The sequence below is a fragment of the Eublepharis macularius genome, chromosome 2 (genome assembly GCF_028583425.1).
Source record: "Eublepharis macularius isolate TG4126 chromosome 2, MPM_Emac_v1.0, whole genome shotgun sequence".
Lineage (NCBI taxonomy): Eukaryota > Metazoa > Chordata > Lepidosauria > Squamata > Eublepharidae > Eublepharis > Eublepharis macularius.
Window position 1 is genome coordinate 204,621,691 of NC_072791.1, and position 15,749 is coordinate 204,637,439.

The window sequence follows — 15,749 nt, forward strand, 5'->3', positions numbered from 1 at the left end:
ACATTAACATAAAGGGATTAAGAATTCCTTTATGTTAATGTGATGCCATCCAAAGTAGTTACACCCTTCTAAGTCAATTTACTTTAATAGATTTAGAAGAGTGTAACTGAGCTTTAGATTCGCACTGAAAGGCTAGTTCTGACAGTACTTGTTTGTGTCTACAGGGGCCTAATATTCCTAATTCTACAAAATGCCAAGTGAAATTAAACCTGAAAGATGCTTATTCATCCGTCATGCTTTTAACAGTTGTCCCAGAATGGTGGACATTTTAATACAGGAGGCTTAATATTGAATTTCGCCTATTTATACACCTCATCATTTATTACAAGGATCATAAAATGGAGGAGAGGTACATGAATGACTATTTTGGTCAACCTAGGCTTGTTATAGGCAATCTATAGTGACTGGGGCAAGACAGGATTCCAAGCCCCAAGTATGAAAAAATCTTATCTCTGAGGGCCAAACTACAAGTGACGAATGACACAGGTTGGACACTTGTCAGCTTTCCTCAAGTTTTGATGGGAAATGTAGGCAGCTTGGCGGAATGTTGGACAAGTGACAGTTGAAAAGTCCATTGGACAGCAGACAGAGAGCCAAGCTGCAAGACCAGGATGCCTACATTTCCCATCAAAACTTGAGGGAAGCAGACAAGTGTCCAACCAGTCACCAGTCAGCCAGTGTGTCCAACCAGTCACCAGTCAGCGGACTGGTGTCTAACCAGTCACTGAGAGATCTGGGAGACCCAGGTTCTAATCCCCAATGTGTTGGAAAGCTTGCTGGGTGACCTTGGGCCATGAATGTTCTCTTCACTCTCTTTTACCCTACCTCACCAGATTGTTGTATGGGTAAAAGTAAAGAAGAGGGGACCAAAATATGCCATCCTGATTCCTGAGTTCCTTTGAGGAAAGGATGGGACAAAAGTGCATTAAATAAATAAATAATCCTCCTAGATCAGCTATTGGGTGTTGAACAGCTTCTAGAATAGGGCATATCCACAAAAGAACATCTTTTACTTCTACTGGCAAATTTAAACTTAGAGTGAGTCAGCTGGATGCCAATTTGGCAATTTTGTATTTATCTAGTATTAAAAGGTAAAGGAAGTCCCCTGTGCAAGCACCGAGTCATTACTGACCCATGGGGGTACGTCGCATCATGATGTTTTCTTGGCAAACTTTTTACGGGGTGGTTTGCCCCAGTCATCTACACTTTACCCTCAGGAAACTGGGTACTCGTTTTACTGGCCTCGGAAGGATGGAAGGCTGAGTCAACCTTGAGCGGGCTACCTGAACACGACTTCTGCCAGGATCAAACTCAGGTCGTGAGCAGAGCTTGGGCTGCAATACTGCCGCTTACCAACTTATTTTAATTTTACTTTTTGTATAATCTGCCTTTCTATAACTTCTAATTTAGTACAAACAAGAGTCAGCTGTTAATAATAACATACGATTTATATACTGCCCTTCAGGACAACTTAACACCCACTCAGAGCGGTTTACAAAGTATGTTATTACTATCCCCACAACAATCACCCTGTGAGGTGGGTGGGGGTGAGAGAGCTCTTAAAGAGCAGTGACTGACCCAAGGTCATCCAACTGGCTTCAAGCGGAGGAGCGGGGAATCAAACCCGGTTCTCTCTTTTGAAAGAGCTGCCAAAATGATAGGATGATGCTTGGCTAACATTTTGAGACTGCTCCCCTTTTGCAGCCATTTTGCTGTGCAGCCCACAGCACTTTTCAAAATTCCAACAGGGGCCATTTTCACACGCCTGTAAACGTCTCTGGAAAACCATGCAAAACTTGCAGCATGGTGGCGTCGTCACAGCAGGATTTCCCATTTAATGGCACAATGACATCAGAAATCGTGCCATTAAATGGGAAATTGTGCTATGAAGAGGTCACTATGCTATGAGTTTTGCATGATTTTCTGGAGGTTTTAGGCATGTGAAAACGGCTAGGTTCAACAAGGCAGGGGGACCTGTGTTCGAAGAACTGGTTTCAGTGGGCTTAGACTAGAGAAACACCCAAGTATGGAAGGAAGAAGACATAAACACAGGGCTCATTCATACAGTGCCAAACCATGGTTTAGTATTATATCCAAAACCATTCCATTAATATCTTACCATTTTTGTCCTTTAATTTTATACGTCTTTATCTAGCCTTGACATAGTTCTATCCTATTCCCTCCCTAGTCTCCATTCCTTATGTCTCCAGCTTATTAAATTGTAAGCGTCCGGGCAGGAGCTGTTGTGAATTTTATTTATGGCAAAGCACATGGTACACGCTAAGCACAATTAAAATAATAAATGACAATGGTGGCAATAATTCTGCACCGCCATGTTCAGATGCACTAATGAATTAAAAGGGGGGGGGTAAGCATTCTCTGACGAGACTTTATAAATTAATTCCAGCCCCCTTTCACTCAACTCTTATTTAAATTAAAAAGGAAATTACTGCTGCCATGATGTATTGTATTTGTTTTTTAAGTATTTTCCTTCATTTTTTGATGTAAACAATCTCTGAATGAATGCTTAATCAGTGGTGAATATAGATTCTGGAGACTGCCAACCATAATTGACATTTGTGCGTACAAAATGACCCCTGATGACAGTCAGCATGATGTTAATTTGTGTTTGTTTGGGATGTGGGAAACACAGGTGTGGTTATATGTGGTTCGATACCCATGGATGTCAATCGCCTGCCTTCATTCATTGCTGAACGCCTCTGTCAATCATTTCCCCTGCATCCTTACATAATTCTTAGTAATAAAACTTCCCTAGAGATAAATCAATAATCATTATTTGTAATAATTATACAGTTGTGAATGAAACACTTAATACTAACACTGAAGTTGGTATTTACTGATACTGAACTTGGTATTTATAAATAAGTGCTATGGTAAGGGTTATGTTCCATGATATAATATCTACTTAATAGTGTTCAAAAACGAACGGCTGCCTATTCGGCTCCCTTGCCTGAAGAACTAATGAGGCCTCCAAGGGTTACTAGCCGTAACAGCAACTTATTCCTATGGTTTTTCCGACTATGCATGGGGTTTAATAGAGGTTGCTGGTTTATATAGGGAGAGAAGAGCAAACTTCCCACAAGGCTTCGTAATCAGCATTACCAGGGAAAAGCAGGATGAATGAGCTACAGGAAATCCCCGTGGGGTTGTTTACATGGTACAAATAGCTGAAGATGCGTCAGAGGTTGCTTGTTGCAAGGTTATTATTGTGAATCAATACCACTCTGGAAATCCCAAGGTCTTACTTATGTAGGAAAGAAATCCCTTGCCCACTTGTTCATTACCCTGAGCCACTCTTATAGGCTGTGCACAGATACAGGGAAAGAAGACGTGCGCTTGAAAGCCATGAACTGTGCGCTGATTCAGTGTGGGTTTGAACACTGTGCATTTTGCACATGCACTCCCAAAGCTGCATGAAAAACTGTGTACATTAAAAAGGAGCTGTATATCCCCGGCACTGGCTGATTGTATATCAAGTGCTTGGAATTGTTTGTGGCTCCGATCAAGTGGTTGGCACTGTTTACTCCAATCTCCTGCTTGGCAGCTGTGGGGGCGTGAACTGTGTCCCCTCTTTCTTGTCATCAGGAGGAACTGAAGGAGCCCATTAGCTTTGTCAGTACTGGCCATCTGTTGTATGGCTAGGTGGGTAAAGAAAAGCAAACATCAGCACCGCACTGTTGTGGGACCAGATCTCTGGATCACAGCCATTGTGGTTTTCCCTTGGGGTGCTATATGAAGCCGCAGATTTACCTCTAAGTAACTGCTTACCTATCTGTAAGCAGTTGTGCTAGGAACAACTCTGAGTTAAGGAGATAATTGCAGACTTGGAGCAAATATTTGACTCCATCAACTTTTGCAAACTTGAGTTCATGATGCCTGTTTTAACCTAGTTACTCATTCCAAGAGGGAAAAACAGATGGAAGTGAAGAACTCTCAATATTCAGGGGATATATTTATTTAAAAAATTACACTGACAAAATAATTTGCCCAGGTAAAAACTCATGTCAGAAGGGCATAGAGAAGTGATGGTTTCAGTTTGATGCCATAGAGAAGCATATAAAATCTCACTCATTCGGTTTTCCTAGAGCGTTTTTCGTGCTGGTATGCTCCAGTACAGTGTACTGGCACCTTTTTTGGCTGGCAGAGACTAGGGCTGCAGTCCAGACTAGGCAGACAAGGAAAGCAGCACAGCAGATGATATCCTCCATCGTACCCTCCATGAAGATTGTTTTAGGTGGGTAGCCATGTTGGTCTGCAGTAGAACAGCAGGATTTGTGTCCAGTGGCACCTTAGAGACCAACAAGATTTTCCAGGAGCTGTGGAAGGGAGATCCAACTCTCAAAAGCTTACACTCTGAAAATCGAAGCTCAAGACAATGCATCCACCTGGACTGAATCAAAACATAGGCTTCCTGTCTCATTACCAGTGCTAATTTCTCCACACCCACTACCTCTCTGCATACCCCACCCTATTCAATCATGTCTGCCATTGTCATTCAACGGCTATTATCATTCCGCTTCTGCAATCATACCACTCTCCAAGATATAAGGGCAGTGGGACTCACATTTTAGCTGTATCTGAAGAAGTGAGCTGTGGCTCACAAAAGCTCATACCCTACTACAAATTTTGTGTCTTATAGGTGCTACTGGACTCTTGCGCTTTTCTATCACCCTGAAAATCTTCTTGGTCTCTAAAGTGCCAGTGGACTCAAATCCTGCTGTTCCATCATATCTGCATTAGCATGCACAACCGGGGATAAAGGGCTTACAAAAGGATAGAGCAAGCCAATTTCTAGCAAGCTCAAGTAATCAGCCCAGACCCCAACAGATAGGATAGGCTAAGTCACAGTAATCAGCTCAGCAGGGGTCCAACAGGAAAGATGGCCCAAGCTGTGGCATCTGACCCATCTGTCCAGGCAAGCTAAACCACACCTGATCAATTGGCCCAGGCCCCTGGCAGAAAGGATCAGCCCAGCCCAGCTCCTGGCAGACCCCAGTTTAGGGTGGTGAATTAGGTGGCAGATAGGAGACACACACACACACACGCATGCATGTGGGCAAGGAAGCAGACAGGCAGGCACTACTCACTCCCATACATGCACACCGGCCTGTGCTCTCTCACTGCTTACACATACTGCCATCACCTATGGTGCTGTAGCACACTCCTGGTGACTGGATGCCCTGCCCATCTGGCAGCTTGGTACAACACCTTTTTGTTTTTAAAAAAGCACTTGGTTTTGTCCACTGAAAATAAGCGCACCATCACACAGCCTTCACTTTCTAAACCCATCTGGATAATGGTCCGTAACATAGTGTGTTCCTTTCTCTTATGCAATATGGCTCCAACGATTCCACATCAACGTGCACATTATTTATCAACAGGAACCATATCATGATATCATCACGCTTTATGCTGGCCACATAGAATGTTTTACTGTCTACCCTGATGAGGGGGAATATATTGCAGCTAATTGTAGATTTTGTCCCTGCTCTGATAATTTGATTGAATCACTGCCTCCTTCTATGGCTGATTCCGCACACGGTGGATAATGCACTTTCAATGCACTTCATCAGTCGTTTGAGGTGGATTTTTTGTTCCGCATACAAAAAAATCCGTTCCAAATGATCTATAAAGAGGATTGGAAGTGCATTATCCAACGTGTGCGGAATCACTCATTGTTTTATTGTAGATACTCAAGCATGCCTAGATTTACTCGGACCTGTTTTGTTTAATAAAAAAAACTTTTCTGAGCAGAAGACTCTTAAAATTCTATTGGTTGGGCTTGACCAAAGACTCGTTGTACAAGTAGCTACGTTTCTGTCCTCTGCTATGAAAATTTAAGCTGAGATAATGTCCTGTGTATAATTCTCTTTTATAACCTCTAACCCATTTCATTAACTAATATACTAAGAAGAAGGTAAATGTCATGATATGATTGTAGGTAATTAATTAATCAATTAACTCTGTTCTATATCTGTATGGCCTGTAGGCCACAATAAAGATTGACTTGACTTGACTTGACTTGACTTGACTTAGAGGTGACTTAGAGGTGTTGTTCCACCCAATTACCTCTACTAGGCAGTTCCCTATTTGCCTGTCATTGGTTGCCACCCTAATGACCATGTTCAATTGGATACAGTAAATGCCAATCAAACTGTATAGGGACGGTTTCTTTCCATTTTCAGACTGGAGTGCTTTGCAAAGCCAGCTTCTGTAACATTAAAACACAAGTTCAACCTTTGGAGGCAGCTCTGAGAATAGAAGATAAGTGACAATACCACAAAAGAAGTTTCCACACTGCCTTAAAATAGCGGCAGGCTCCTGGAACGCTGGCGGCTTCTTCACGCGATATGAGCTGAAAAAACGCCCTGCATCCGTTTTAAAGAAAACATCGCGCAAAAAAGCTGCCAGCGTTTCGGGAACCTGCCACACTTTTTAAAGGCAGTATGGAAATGGCCAAAGTCTGTGAGTTCTCCAATTTTGTAAACAACTTTCCTAAGAGAGTGAAAAATGTTTCAGATTGGTTGTTGTGGGTTTTCCGGGCTGTATTGCCATGGTCTTGGCATTGTAGTTCCTGACGTTTCGCCAGCAGCTGTGGCTGGCATCTTCAGAGGTGTAGCACCAAAAGACAGAGATCTCTCGAGAGATCTCTGTCTTTTGGTGCTACACCTCTGAAGATGCCAGCCACAGCTGCTGGCGAAACGTCAGGAACTACAATGCCAAGACCACGGCAATACAGCCCGGAAAACCCACAACAACCATCGTTCTCCGGCTGTGAAAGCCTTCGACAATACATGTTTCAGATTGTTTGTAATGTGGTTTTTGCATGTGTGTATGTAATTCTGACACTTGTGTTTATTTAGAAAATCTGTATGCCACCTCTCCAGAGACCAGACTGAAGCAGGCCCAAACCAAACAAGCCATTAAAAACAAGCCAGGGCATAAAAACAGGAAAAAACAAGCGTTCAACAAACTAACACAATCATAAAATAGGATAGAAGCAGACCATAAAACAGCTAAACACCTTCTCCATTAAAACTGGGGGGGGGGGAGGGAGAAACACTTTTGGCTTGGCACCTAAAGGAAAGTAAGGTATACACCAGGCAAGCTTCAAGCGGGAGGGCATTCCAAAAGTGTGGTGCCACCACTGAAAAAGCCTAATCTCTGGTCACTACTGGCCGCAGCAGTAGTAGGGTTTGAGAAGAGGATCTTAAATAGTAGGATGGACAATACCGGACAAGGTGGTACTTCAGATATTATGTCCACAAGCTATTTAGGGTCTTAAGGGTAAGAACCAGTACACTGAATTGTACCCAGAAACACAAGACACCTTGTGTAACGAATTTTCTGGCATTCAGTACATCAGTCTTTTTTCAAGAAGTACATATGAAAAACTGTAATGGAGAGTAGGGTTTGAGAAAAGGATCTTAAATAATAGGATGGACAATACCGGACAAGGTGGTACTTCAAGTATTATGTCCCCAAGCAATTTAGGGTCTTAAGGGTAAAAACCAGTACACTGAATTGTACCCAGAAACACAAGATACCTTGTGTAACGAATTTTCTGGCATTCAGTACATCAGTCTTTTTTCAAGAAGTATGTATAAAAAACTGTAATGGTCAAGCAGCATGCAGTCAGAAATCTCATGCAAAAACAAGGCAGAGAAACCAAGAAAGAATAGAACGAAAATTTCATTGACCTGATTTGTCAGAGATGCTGGCTGGGACTGACGTGGTAGAGCAGCTCGCATTACCCTTTGTGCTGTCCTTGGGAGCACCAGCTTTGGGTCTATTTTTCGTTGCCTCTAGTGCTTTGACCTTCTTGGCATGTTTACTTCCTTTGTAGTGGGCCTCGGCCTGGCTCTACAAAGGAGAACAAATCAGGCTCATACTTCATATCATGCAACAGATGATAATTGAGGGTGGGGGAGAGAATAAAATACGACTTTCAATAATAGGCACCACATACCTTGCCTGACCAGATTTAGTTGCACTTCATTAACAATCTTGCTTTTATGAGCTCTGGAGGTAAATATCGGACTTTGAAATTGTAATGCAGAACATGTATTTTTTGTGTCTGGAAATAAGAGCCTCAGCCTTCTAGCAAATCTTACTTGTAATTTAAGTACAAAGTTAAATATAGCCAGGGGTCATTTTGTAGAAAAAGAGCTGGAGGAACTCATTAGCATAACTCATTAGCATATGCCACACCCCCTGACATCACCTATCCTGGCTGTTTTGGACCCAATCCTAGCCATTCAGGTCTGAAATTGGGGTCAGGATCGGGCCGCTGCTGAGCAGGAGAGTGATCCACCACCCTCAAAGGCCTGATCTGGGCCGTTTCAGCCCCAATTCAGGCCGAAACGGGCCCAAAATGGCTGAGAGTCAGGTGGGTGGGACCACCTGACATGTGACCTCTTTGGGGAACTGCTGGAACTGCATTCCTGTGCATTCCCCCTCGAAATGAGCCCTGAATATAGCAGATTTAGAACCTTCACACTGCAGTTCTGTGCAGAGTTACTCCAGTTTAAGCCCGTAAGTAACTATGCATAGGATCGCACTGATCAGTCCTGCACAGTGTTAGCCTTGTCTTAACTCTTCTACTGTTGATAGCCCATTTACTTTTCCTATACTTTATTAAGTGTTATTGGAAGCATACAGCATATTTGCGCATATTATTCTCTGTACTTCTGCTTGCTGTAGTACAGGACTGCATAATTTGTGGCACACTAAAAACCAAATGCCACCTACCAGCCATGAACTGAAGCCTGCTTATTCTGCCTCTACCCCCCAGGATACATGGCTGATGAGCTGCTTTTAGTTTAGCAGGACACAAACTGTGCTGACCTACACTGGCACAACTGTGTAAATATTAAGCACTGTTATAATAACAGCAAGCATACTAAGTTTTATTAAGACGTAGTGATTCAGCAAATTCTCACAAAACATAGGAGCGCTGATGAATACACATTCCCCAGGTCTAGTATGTGCTGTTAGATTCATTTTAATGTTATATAGAGATCCAAAGGAAGATTGGCCTTATAGTGCATCACTTTTAGATGGGACAAACTATGTCTGTTAACTTTGAAATGTTGCAAATGAGGGTCGAAAAGGGCACAATCCAGCCACAGAGAAGAACTTCTACACAGGGCTTTTTTTCTGGGAAAAGAGGTGGTGGAACTCAGTGGGTTGCCAGCACAGGGAGCAACTCTTGGCGGGAGGTGGGGCCCCTGATACCACATGTACGCGCACAAAGAGCATGCATGCTCCCAGGATCAACAATGTCACTTTGGGTCAGCTGGAACAAGGGGGATGTTTTTAAAAGTTTATATCACCCTTGGCGAAAATGGACACATGGCTGGTGGCCCCGCCCCCTGATCTCCAGACAGAGGGGAGTTTAGATTGCCCTCCACGCCAGTGGCGTGGAGGGCAATCTAAACTCCCCTCTGTCTGGAGATCAGGGGGCGGGGCCACCAGCCATGTGTCCATTTTCAAGAGGCTCCGGAACTCCGTTCCACCATGTTCCAGCTGAAAAAAAGCCCTGCTTCTACATCACACGGATTTCAACAGATGTGAGCAAAGCATGGGCTGAACTCCCGCACTGCTATCAATGGGTCTGAAATGTGCTTAACTGTGTCTGGATTCTACTCAAAATAACTATCCACTTCAATGAAGTTTTAAAAATCATTTCCCAGAACTCTTTAACATGCAATCCGATGAGAAGTTACTCCACTCCAAGCCCACTGAAGTCAACGGGCTTAGATTGAAGTAACTCTCCATAGGATTGCATTGTTAATGTTGTAATTACAGACAACATTTCAGGATTGTGAAAGTTTTAGTTTGGGAACATGGAAGAAAAAATGGATAATGTTCAAATATAAAAGACATAGTTCATTGACTGCATTCACATTATTAAAAAAAACACTGGGAAATGGATTCAGGTGGGTAGCCGTGTTTGTCTGCAGTAGATGAGCAAGGTTCAAATCTAGTAGAACTTTAAAGATCAACACAATTTTCCAGGGTATAAGCTTTCGAGAGTCAAGCTCTCCTCATCAGATACCTCCCTTTGTTGATCTTTAAGGTGCTACTGGACTCGAATCTTGCTTATTTCTGGGAAGTAGTCAGTATAACACTCACTTTCATGGCAGAGCCCATGGCAGGGAGTTTTTTTAATTAGGCAAAACTGGGCCTTAAAATTGAATGCAAATACAACTGGGCCATAGCACTGGAATTTAGCCCTTTGTGGCACCTATGTATCTAATAACCAAGGACTGCCTTGCTACATACATAATGTATGTATGTATTTACACAATAGGGCCAGCCATGATTTCAATATAATGTTCTGCCAACCTGAGAGAACTCCCAGGATTGCAGAAAACCCCCTAATTTGGGGGTACAAGCCCAACCAAAACATTTGTTGTTTTGTTGCACGTGTCCTGTTGCACGTGTCCTGATGTCACAGCTCCCCAGAATTCAAATGTATTTTAGGTTGCTGTAGCACCCCAACCTGGCAAGCAAAAATTCATCAGCAGTGGTTATGAGGAACAGGTAAGGAGGCAAAGCTCCGGCATGCCTCTCCTCTCACCTGTCTGCTTCTCCCCAATGAGGCCAGCTGGACTGATGGAGGGGGCTATACAGAGGAAGCAATTCAAAATAGTGTGTGGGGGGGGATGAGGGGCCAGGCAAGCTGAAGCTAGCTGGGAGGGAGGAGGCAGGGATGGAGTGGGGAGCGAGCAGTGATGACAAGGAAGGGGAAAATAGGATTTTCCCTTCTCTTATGGGTCCCCCCCCCCGTCTAACCTAAGACAGCATAGATACCTTGCCTCCTGTTTGTCCTGTGGAGGAACTCACACGGTATTCCCCAAGGCTACTTTTAACTTTTATTTAAATTTCAGAAAATCTGATCAGGGATTGCTCATATTCTCAAGTAGTTTGGCATACAGATATAACTGAAAGCCAGACCGCTCCTATCTACCTGGGATTCTTTATCTGTCTATCTGGCTGGTTCCTTTATATTTTTAAAAGGTGTGCAGCACCTTTCTCGAACACTTGCTTCTCCATTCTAAGCCCAGGTGGTTGGATTCTATGACTCAATTCTATTAACAATGGGGCCTTCTATTGACACGAGACTCTTCTGCCAGTGGAACACGTCCTTTCCCACCGGAGAAAGGGCCCTTGAGCCTGCTGTTAAAATATGAAATGTAAACTTCATTATGTAGATTAATGGGCTTCAAATAATCAAACTGGAGTGTGTGTGTGTTGTGTAGGAGAGATATTAAAGATGCCCTTTAATTGAACACCCCAGGACATCAAACCCCAGGAAGACTCTCTTTTTCAGGAAGAGAAGGCAATAAAGATCTCGCATTGCCATCGTGCAGAGATGAGCCTCTATCGATGTGCCATATGTGTAACTCCAAATAACTGGAGAGAGATGACTTGGGACACCACTGCAGAAGGAGTTAAAAAAGACAAGAAGCTCCTTTGTCGACATGTTTCTCCCAGACCAGGAGCAGGGGGTAGGGTTGCCAGGTTTCTATACCCTCCCGCTGGGAGGAGGGGGGGATCTGGCACTTGCCTTGTGCAGTAAGTGAGCTCTGGCACCTGCATGATGATGTCACCCCTGGAAGTGACATCATTGTGCCAGCCACGGGAGTACTCCCGCACTCTTTGCGGGGCAGCCAGTGCAACCACATCACTTTTGGGGATGATGGCATCATGCCCCTTGCCACCACCTGCCACCTCCTGCCGTCGACTGGTGGGTCGACGGGCAAGGTGGAAAACCCCTGGGAGTTTACCCACCACCAGTGGGCACATGGGAACCCTAGCAGGGGGCACAGGGGTGGGGTTGCCTCTGTCTCCTCTGGTTTGGGTAACAGGACATTCATCCTACTGGCTTGGATTTGGGATGCCAAGGTCACATCAGAGTAAACCTTGAGTTAGAGTACTCAGAAAGTTTTTCTTTCTTTCTTTAGTTCTGTTTAGCCTTTATGCCATGATGTTACTTTCCTAGCATAGCTGAGCTCTGCAACTTTTTTAGTATAGTGCAATAAAGATCTTTCTTCATTTAAGAAGAAGGCTGTGTCGAAGTTCTTCTCCACGTGCCTGGCCATTCGCTCCAGGATTCTGATCTCCCCATTGTGCAGGGCTACAGGGTCTATTCTGTGCCTGCGATTAAAGTACACTCGAAGGGACGGGGAAGTGAAGGTTTGGCTATTTTGATCTCTGTGGACCTAAACACAGATGTACAAGTGCTAGAGAATAACTGCCCTAATAATTTTCAGGTCCTACTTCTCAAAGGTGCTTATTTTAGAAGTCTACTCTGTGTTAACGTATACATCCCTCCTAGGGGCTTATCACCCCAGAAAGGTGAGTGTATCTGGGATCTTCTATCTGACATGATGGATAGGCTAACCTCCCAATACCCAAATGCACACGTTATTCTATGCGGAGACTTCAACACGAGAATAGGGGCGGGCACGTTTGAGGCAAGAGATGGTGTGAGTACAGAGATTGCTACAAACGCCCATGTCTTAGAGCACTCAGCAAAGGATTCAGTAGTAAATAAGTTTGGCCTGGTCATTCATTCATGCCTGGCAATCTGCATGTTCCCAGAGGTGAACTGCTGGTGAAAGGGAAGCATGGAAATCATTTGGGTGGTGGCATGTCCCAGGAATATACAGCCAAGGGAAGTGGCAGTGCAGGGATTTGCCCTTTCATTTGCAAGTGTGCACACAAATCTTCCCTGGGGTTATAACAGTTTGCTTGTGCCTTTATTGAAATATATGTATTAACTAAGTTAATATTGTAAGTATAATTCAGACTAACACGCACAACTGCCTCAATTCCTAGACATGTTAACTGGGAACAAGTCTCTCATCCTTCGACAGAACTTGCTCCTGTCGAGCACATTTATAGCAAATGGCACATGAGAAAGCACGGTTCTCACAAATGACACACAGAGATGCCCCGCTTCTTAGTGCCTCACATACAATGCAAGAGATGTTTCTTGTACCATGCAGAGTGCGCTGTTAAGAATCACATTGCTGCCATAACATTAGGAACATTGCCTTTTGCTCGTTTGTGTTAAAAAGGGGAAACGAGCCATAAAACTAAGCACAAACTCTTCTCAACACTTCCACCAATTTCCAAACCCTCTGGGGATGTTGTTAAAGCTTTGTTGGTATCGACAGGGCAACTGTTTTAGAGTCAATGAAACGAGGTGCTATTGTACCATTATCTTGGGAGAGCATATAATAACACAGTCTCATCAAGAGGATGGAAATAGATGGCAAGGAAAGGGGAAAAATACACCTATATCTATATTAAGTAACAGTCCTCATTAGTTATATTTGCACCACTGAAATCACTCCAGGTAAAAACAGCCAGTAGTTAGACTAAGGACTGTGTAATAAGAAACACAAATTTTCCCAGAAGAGAACACGCCATATTTATACGTGCCTACTTTTCTTTTGGTACAGAACTGTACAAAAAAGCTAAAGATAAAAGGTTAAATTTGGGAAGGTGAGAATATCCAGAAATTCAATAACCCGCTGTTAAAATATTGACTATAGCACTCATTGTAGAGAAACTAATGACGGCTGATCTTTAAAACTTGTTTATTATTACAATATTAATAACTTACCATAAATAATTAGACAAATCTATTAAATAACTGGAGGCGCAAAGTGCAATCCTAAACATGTTTACTTGGAAGTAAGTCCCACTGACTTCAGCAGGATTTTCTTCCTAATAAGCAAACTTAGAGTATGGTTAATAGAATAAATTAACTACTTTTACATACAGAATACTTAAAAGGACACTCATCCATTCTGAAGCAAAACCAATCCATTTCAAACCATTTAACTGCTGAATTGATCCTCCTGCAAATAATAAATAATTTAATGTCAAAAAACATTGTTTGATGGATACTTTGTGCTCCTGCTTTTTTAAATTATGTATGAGTTTAGTAAATTTATAATTTTAATAATTTTTCCCCATGGAAAAGGTTCAGATTCTATTGCTTTCTGTGAAGGGAGAATCATGTTGTTTTCTGTTGTGTTCTCTGCTGCCTGGCTGCTTTCTTTAAGGTTTCTAATTGCTGTGAATAATAAAATAGTAAAGAGTCCAGTAGCACCTTCATAACCAACCAACTTTATTGCAGGACAAGCTTTCGAGAACAACAGCTCTCTTCGTCGGATGCATCTGATGAAGAGAGCTGTGGTTCTCGAAAGCTTGTGCTGCAATAAAGTTGGTTGGTCTTAAAGGTGCTACTGGACTCTTTACTGTTTTGCGACTACAGACTAACACGGCTGACTCCTCTGGATCTGTGAATAATAAGGCCATGTGCTCTGTAAATACAGTGACTATAAGGCTTGGGTCAGACACAATGTGAAACCATGATATAATTAAACTATAGCTTGTGTGATCATCTGAACACAAGCTATTCCACGATGTTCAATCAGGGTCTTTCAAACCAGGATCTGAAACCAGGGTTCAGTGCTGATCGATTTTAGTATCTTCTATGGATTCTGTGGTAGTTAGTTTACTTATTTTATGCTGATTTATGGTATGCTTCTATGTTATTTTATAGTATTTTCTTTGCTGATGTATTGTTGGATTAGGAGCATTTTTGTTGTTGTTGTTGTTGTTGTTGTTGTTGTTGTTGTTGTTATTGCCAGTTGGGTTAATTTTACTTGGATTGGTAATTTTAAATTTTAGTCACTTTATTTTGAGCTGTTTACCTAATGGTACATTTCGCACTCGGTTTTTAGAGAGCGTTTGTACCTGTTCCACATCCCATGTTTGCAAGGTTTTCACACTTAAAAGCAGTCATCGGATGCAGTCCCGCTTTTTGTCCGTTGTATCCCCGATTTTTCCCCCTGCGGACATACCCCGATGTTTTTTTAAGTTCGCTGCCGACTGGCAGCTGGCCCGCATTTTGCTAATGTGAACACTTTTGCCCCCTTTTTGCTTCTCTCCCCCCCTCTCCTTTTCCCTGGGAGCTGATTGGTTTGTGCAGAATTAACCACTCCCACCCTCCTCAGCTCTCTGAACTCCTTGTCCACCATTTTTTTTTAGTAAAGCGAGGTGAGGGTCATAAGGCTGCTTCTTCGTTGGTTTCCTTCCTCCCGGTATGCATGCTCTTTTATTTTTTTTCAAAAGCCAGGAATGATTCCTAAGTTTGCTACTAATTCCCTGCTAGCTTTAAAAGCAAGGAAAGTGTTAAATAGCTGCTTTCTCCTTCCTCCCTTAGGGTATGTACACACATTCTTTTTTTTTTTAAAGACAAGAATGAGTTGCAATGTTGTAATGTTCCTGCACTTTCTTCCTGGCTTTAAAAGCCAGGAAAGTGTTAAATAGCTGCTTTCTCCTTCCTCCCTTAGGGTATGCACACACATTCTTTTTTTTTTTTAAAGACAAGAATGGGTTGCAACATTGTAATGTTCCTGCACTTCTTTTCTGGATTTAAAAGCCAGGAAAGAATTAAATGGCTGCTTTTCCCTCCCTCCCAGGCATGTTTCAGACTTTGCCAAAGAGGGGAAAAAAACCCAAGCATTTTGCACAGCCCTTTGGAAACAAGCCTCTGCTTCCTGGGAGAAGATGAATCAGCAGCATTTTAACCCTTTCCTGGCTTGATTTAAAAAAATGAGAGTGGTACATGTTTTCCCCCAGAACTCTGCCACCAATTGCCTCTCCAGTGGGCAGGGGACAGCCCAATCAGCAAAAAG

General features: G+C 42.9%; 1 protein-coding gene across 1 annotated transcript in view; it reads right to left on the bottom strand.

Moving 5' to 3' along the window:
• ZNF385B (zinc finger protein 385B) overlaps positions 1–15,749 on the bottom strand; it is a 223,200-nt gene that overhangs the window by 32,232 nt on the left and 175,219 nt on the right. The window contains exon 4 of the mRNA XM_054971935.1: positions 7,722–7,884. Within this exon, the coding sequence (XP_054827910.1) occupies positions 7,722–7,884 (163 nt within the window). The remainder of the gene's footprint in view (positions 1–7,721; positions 7,885–15,749) is intronic.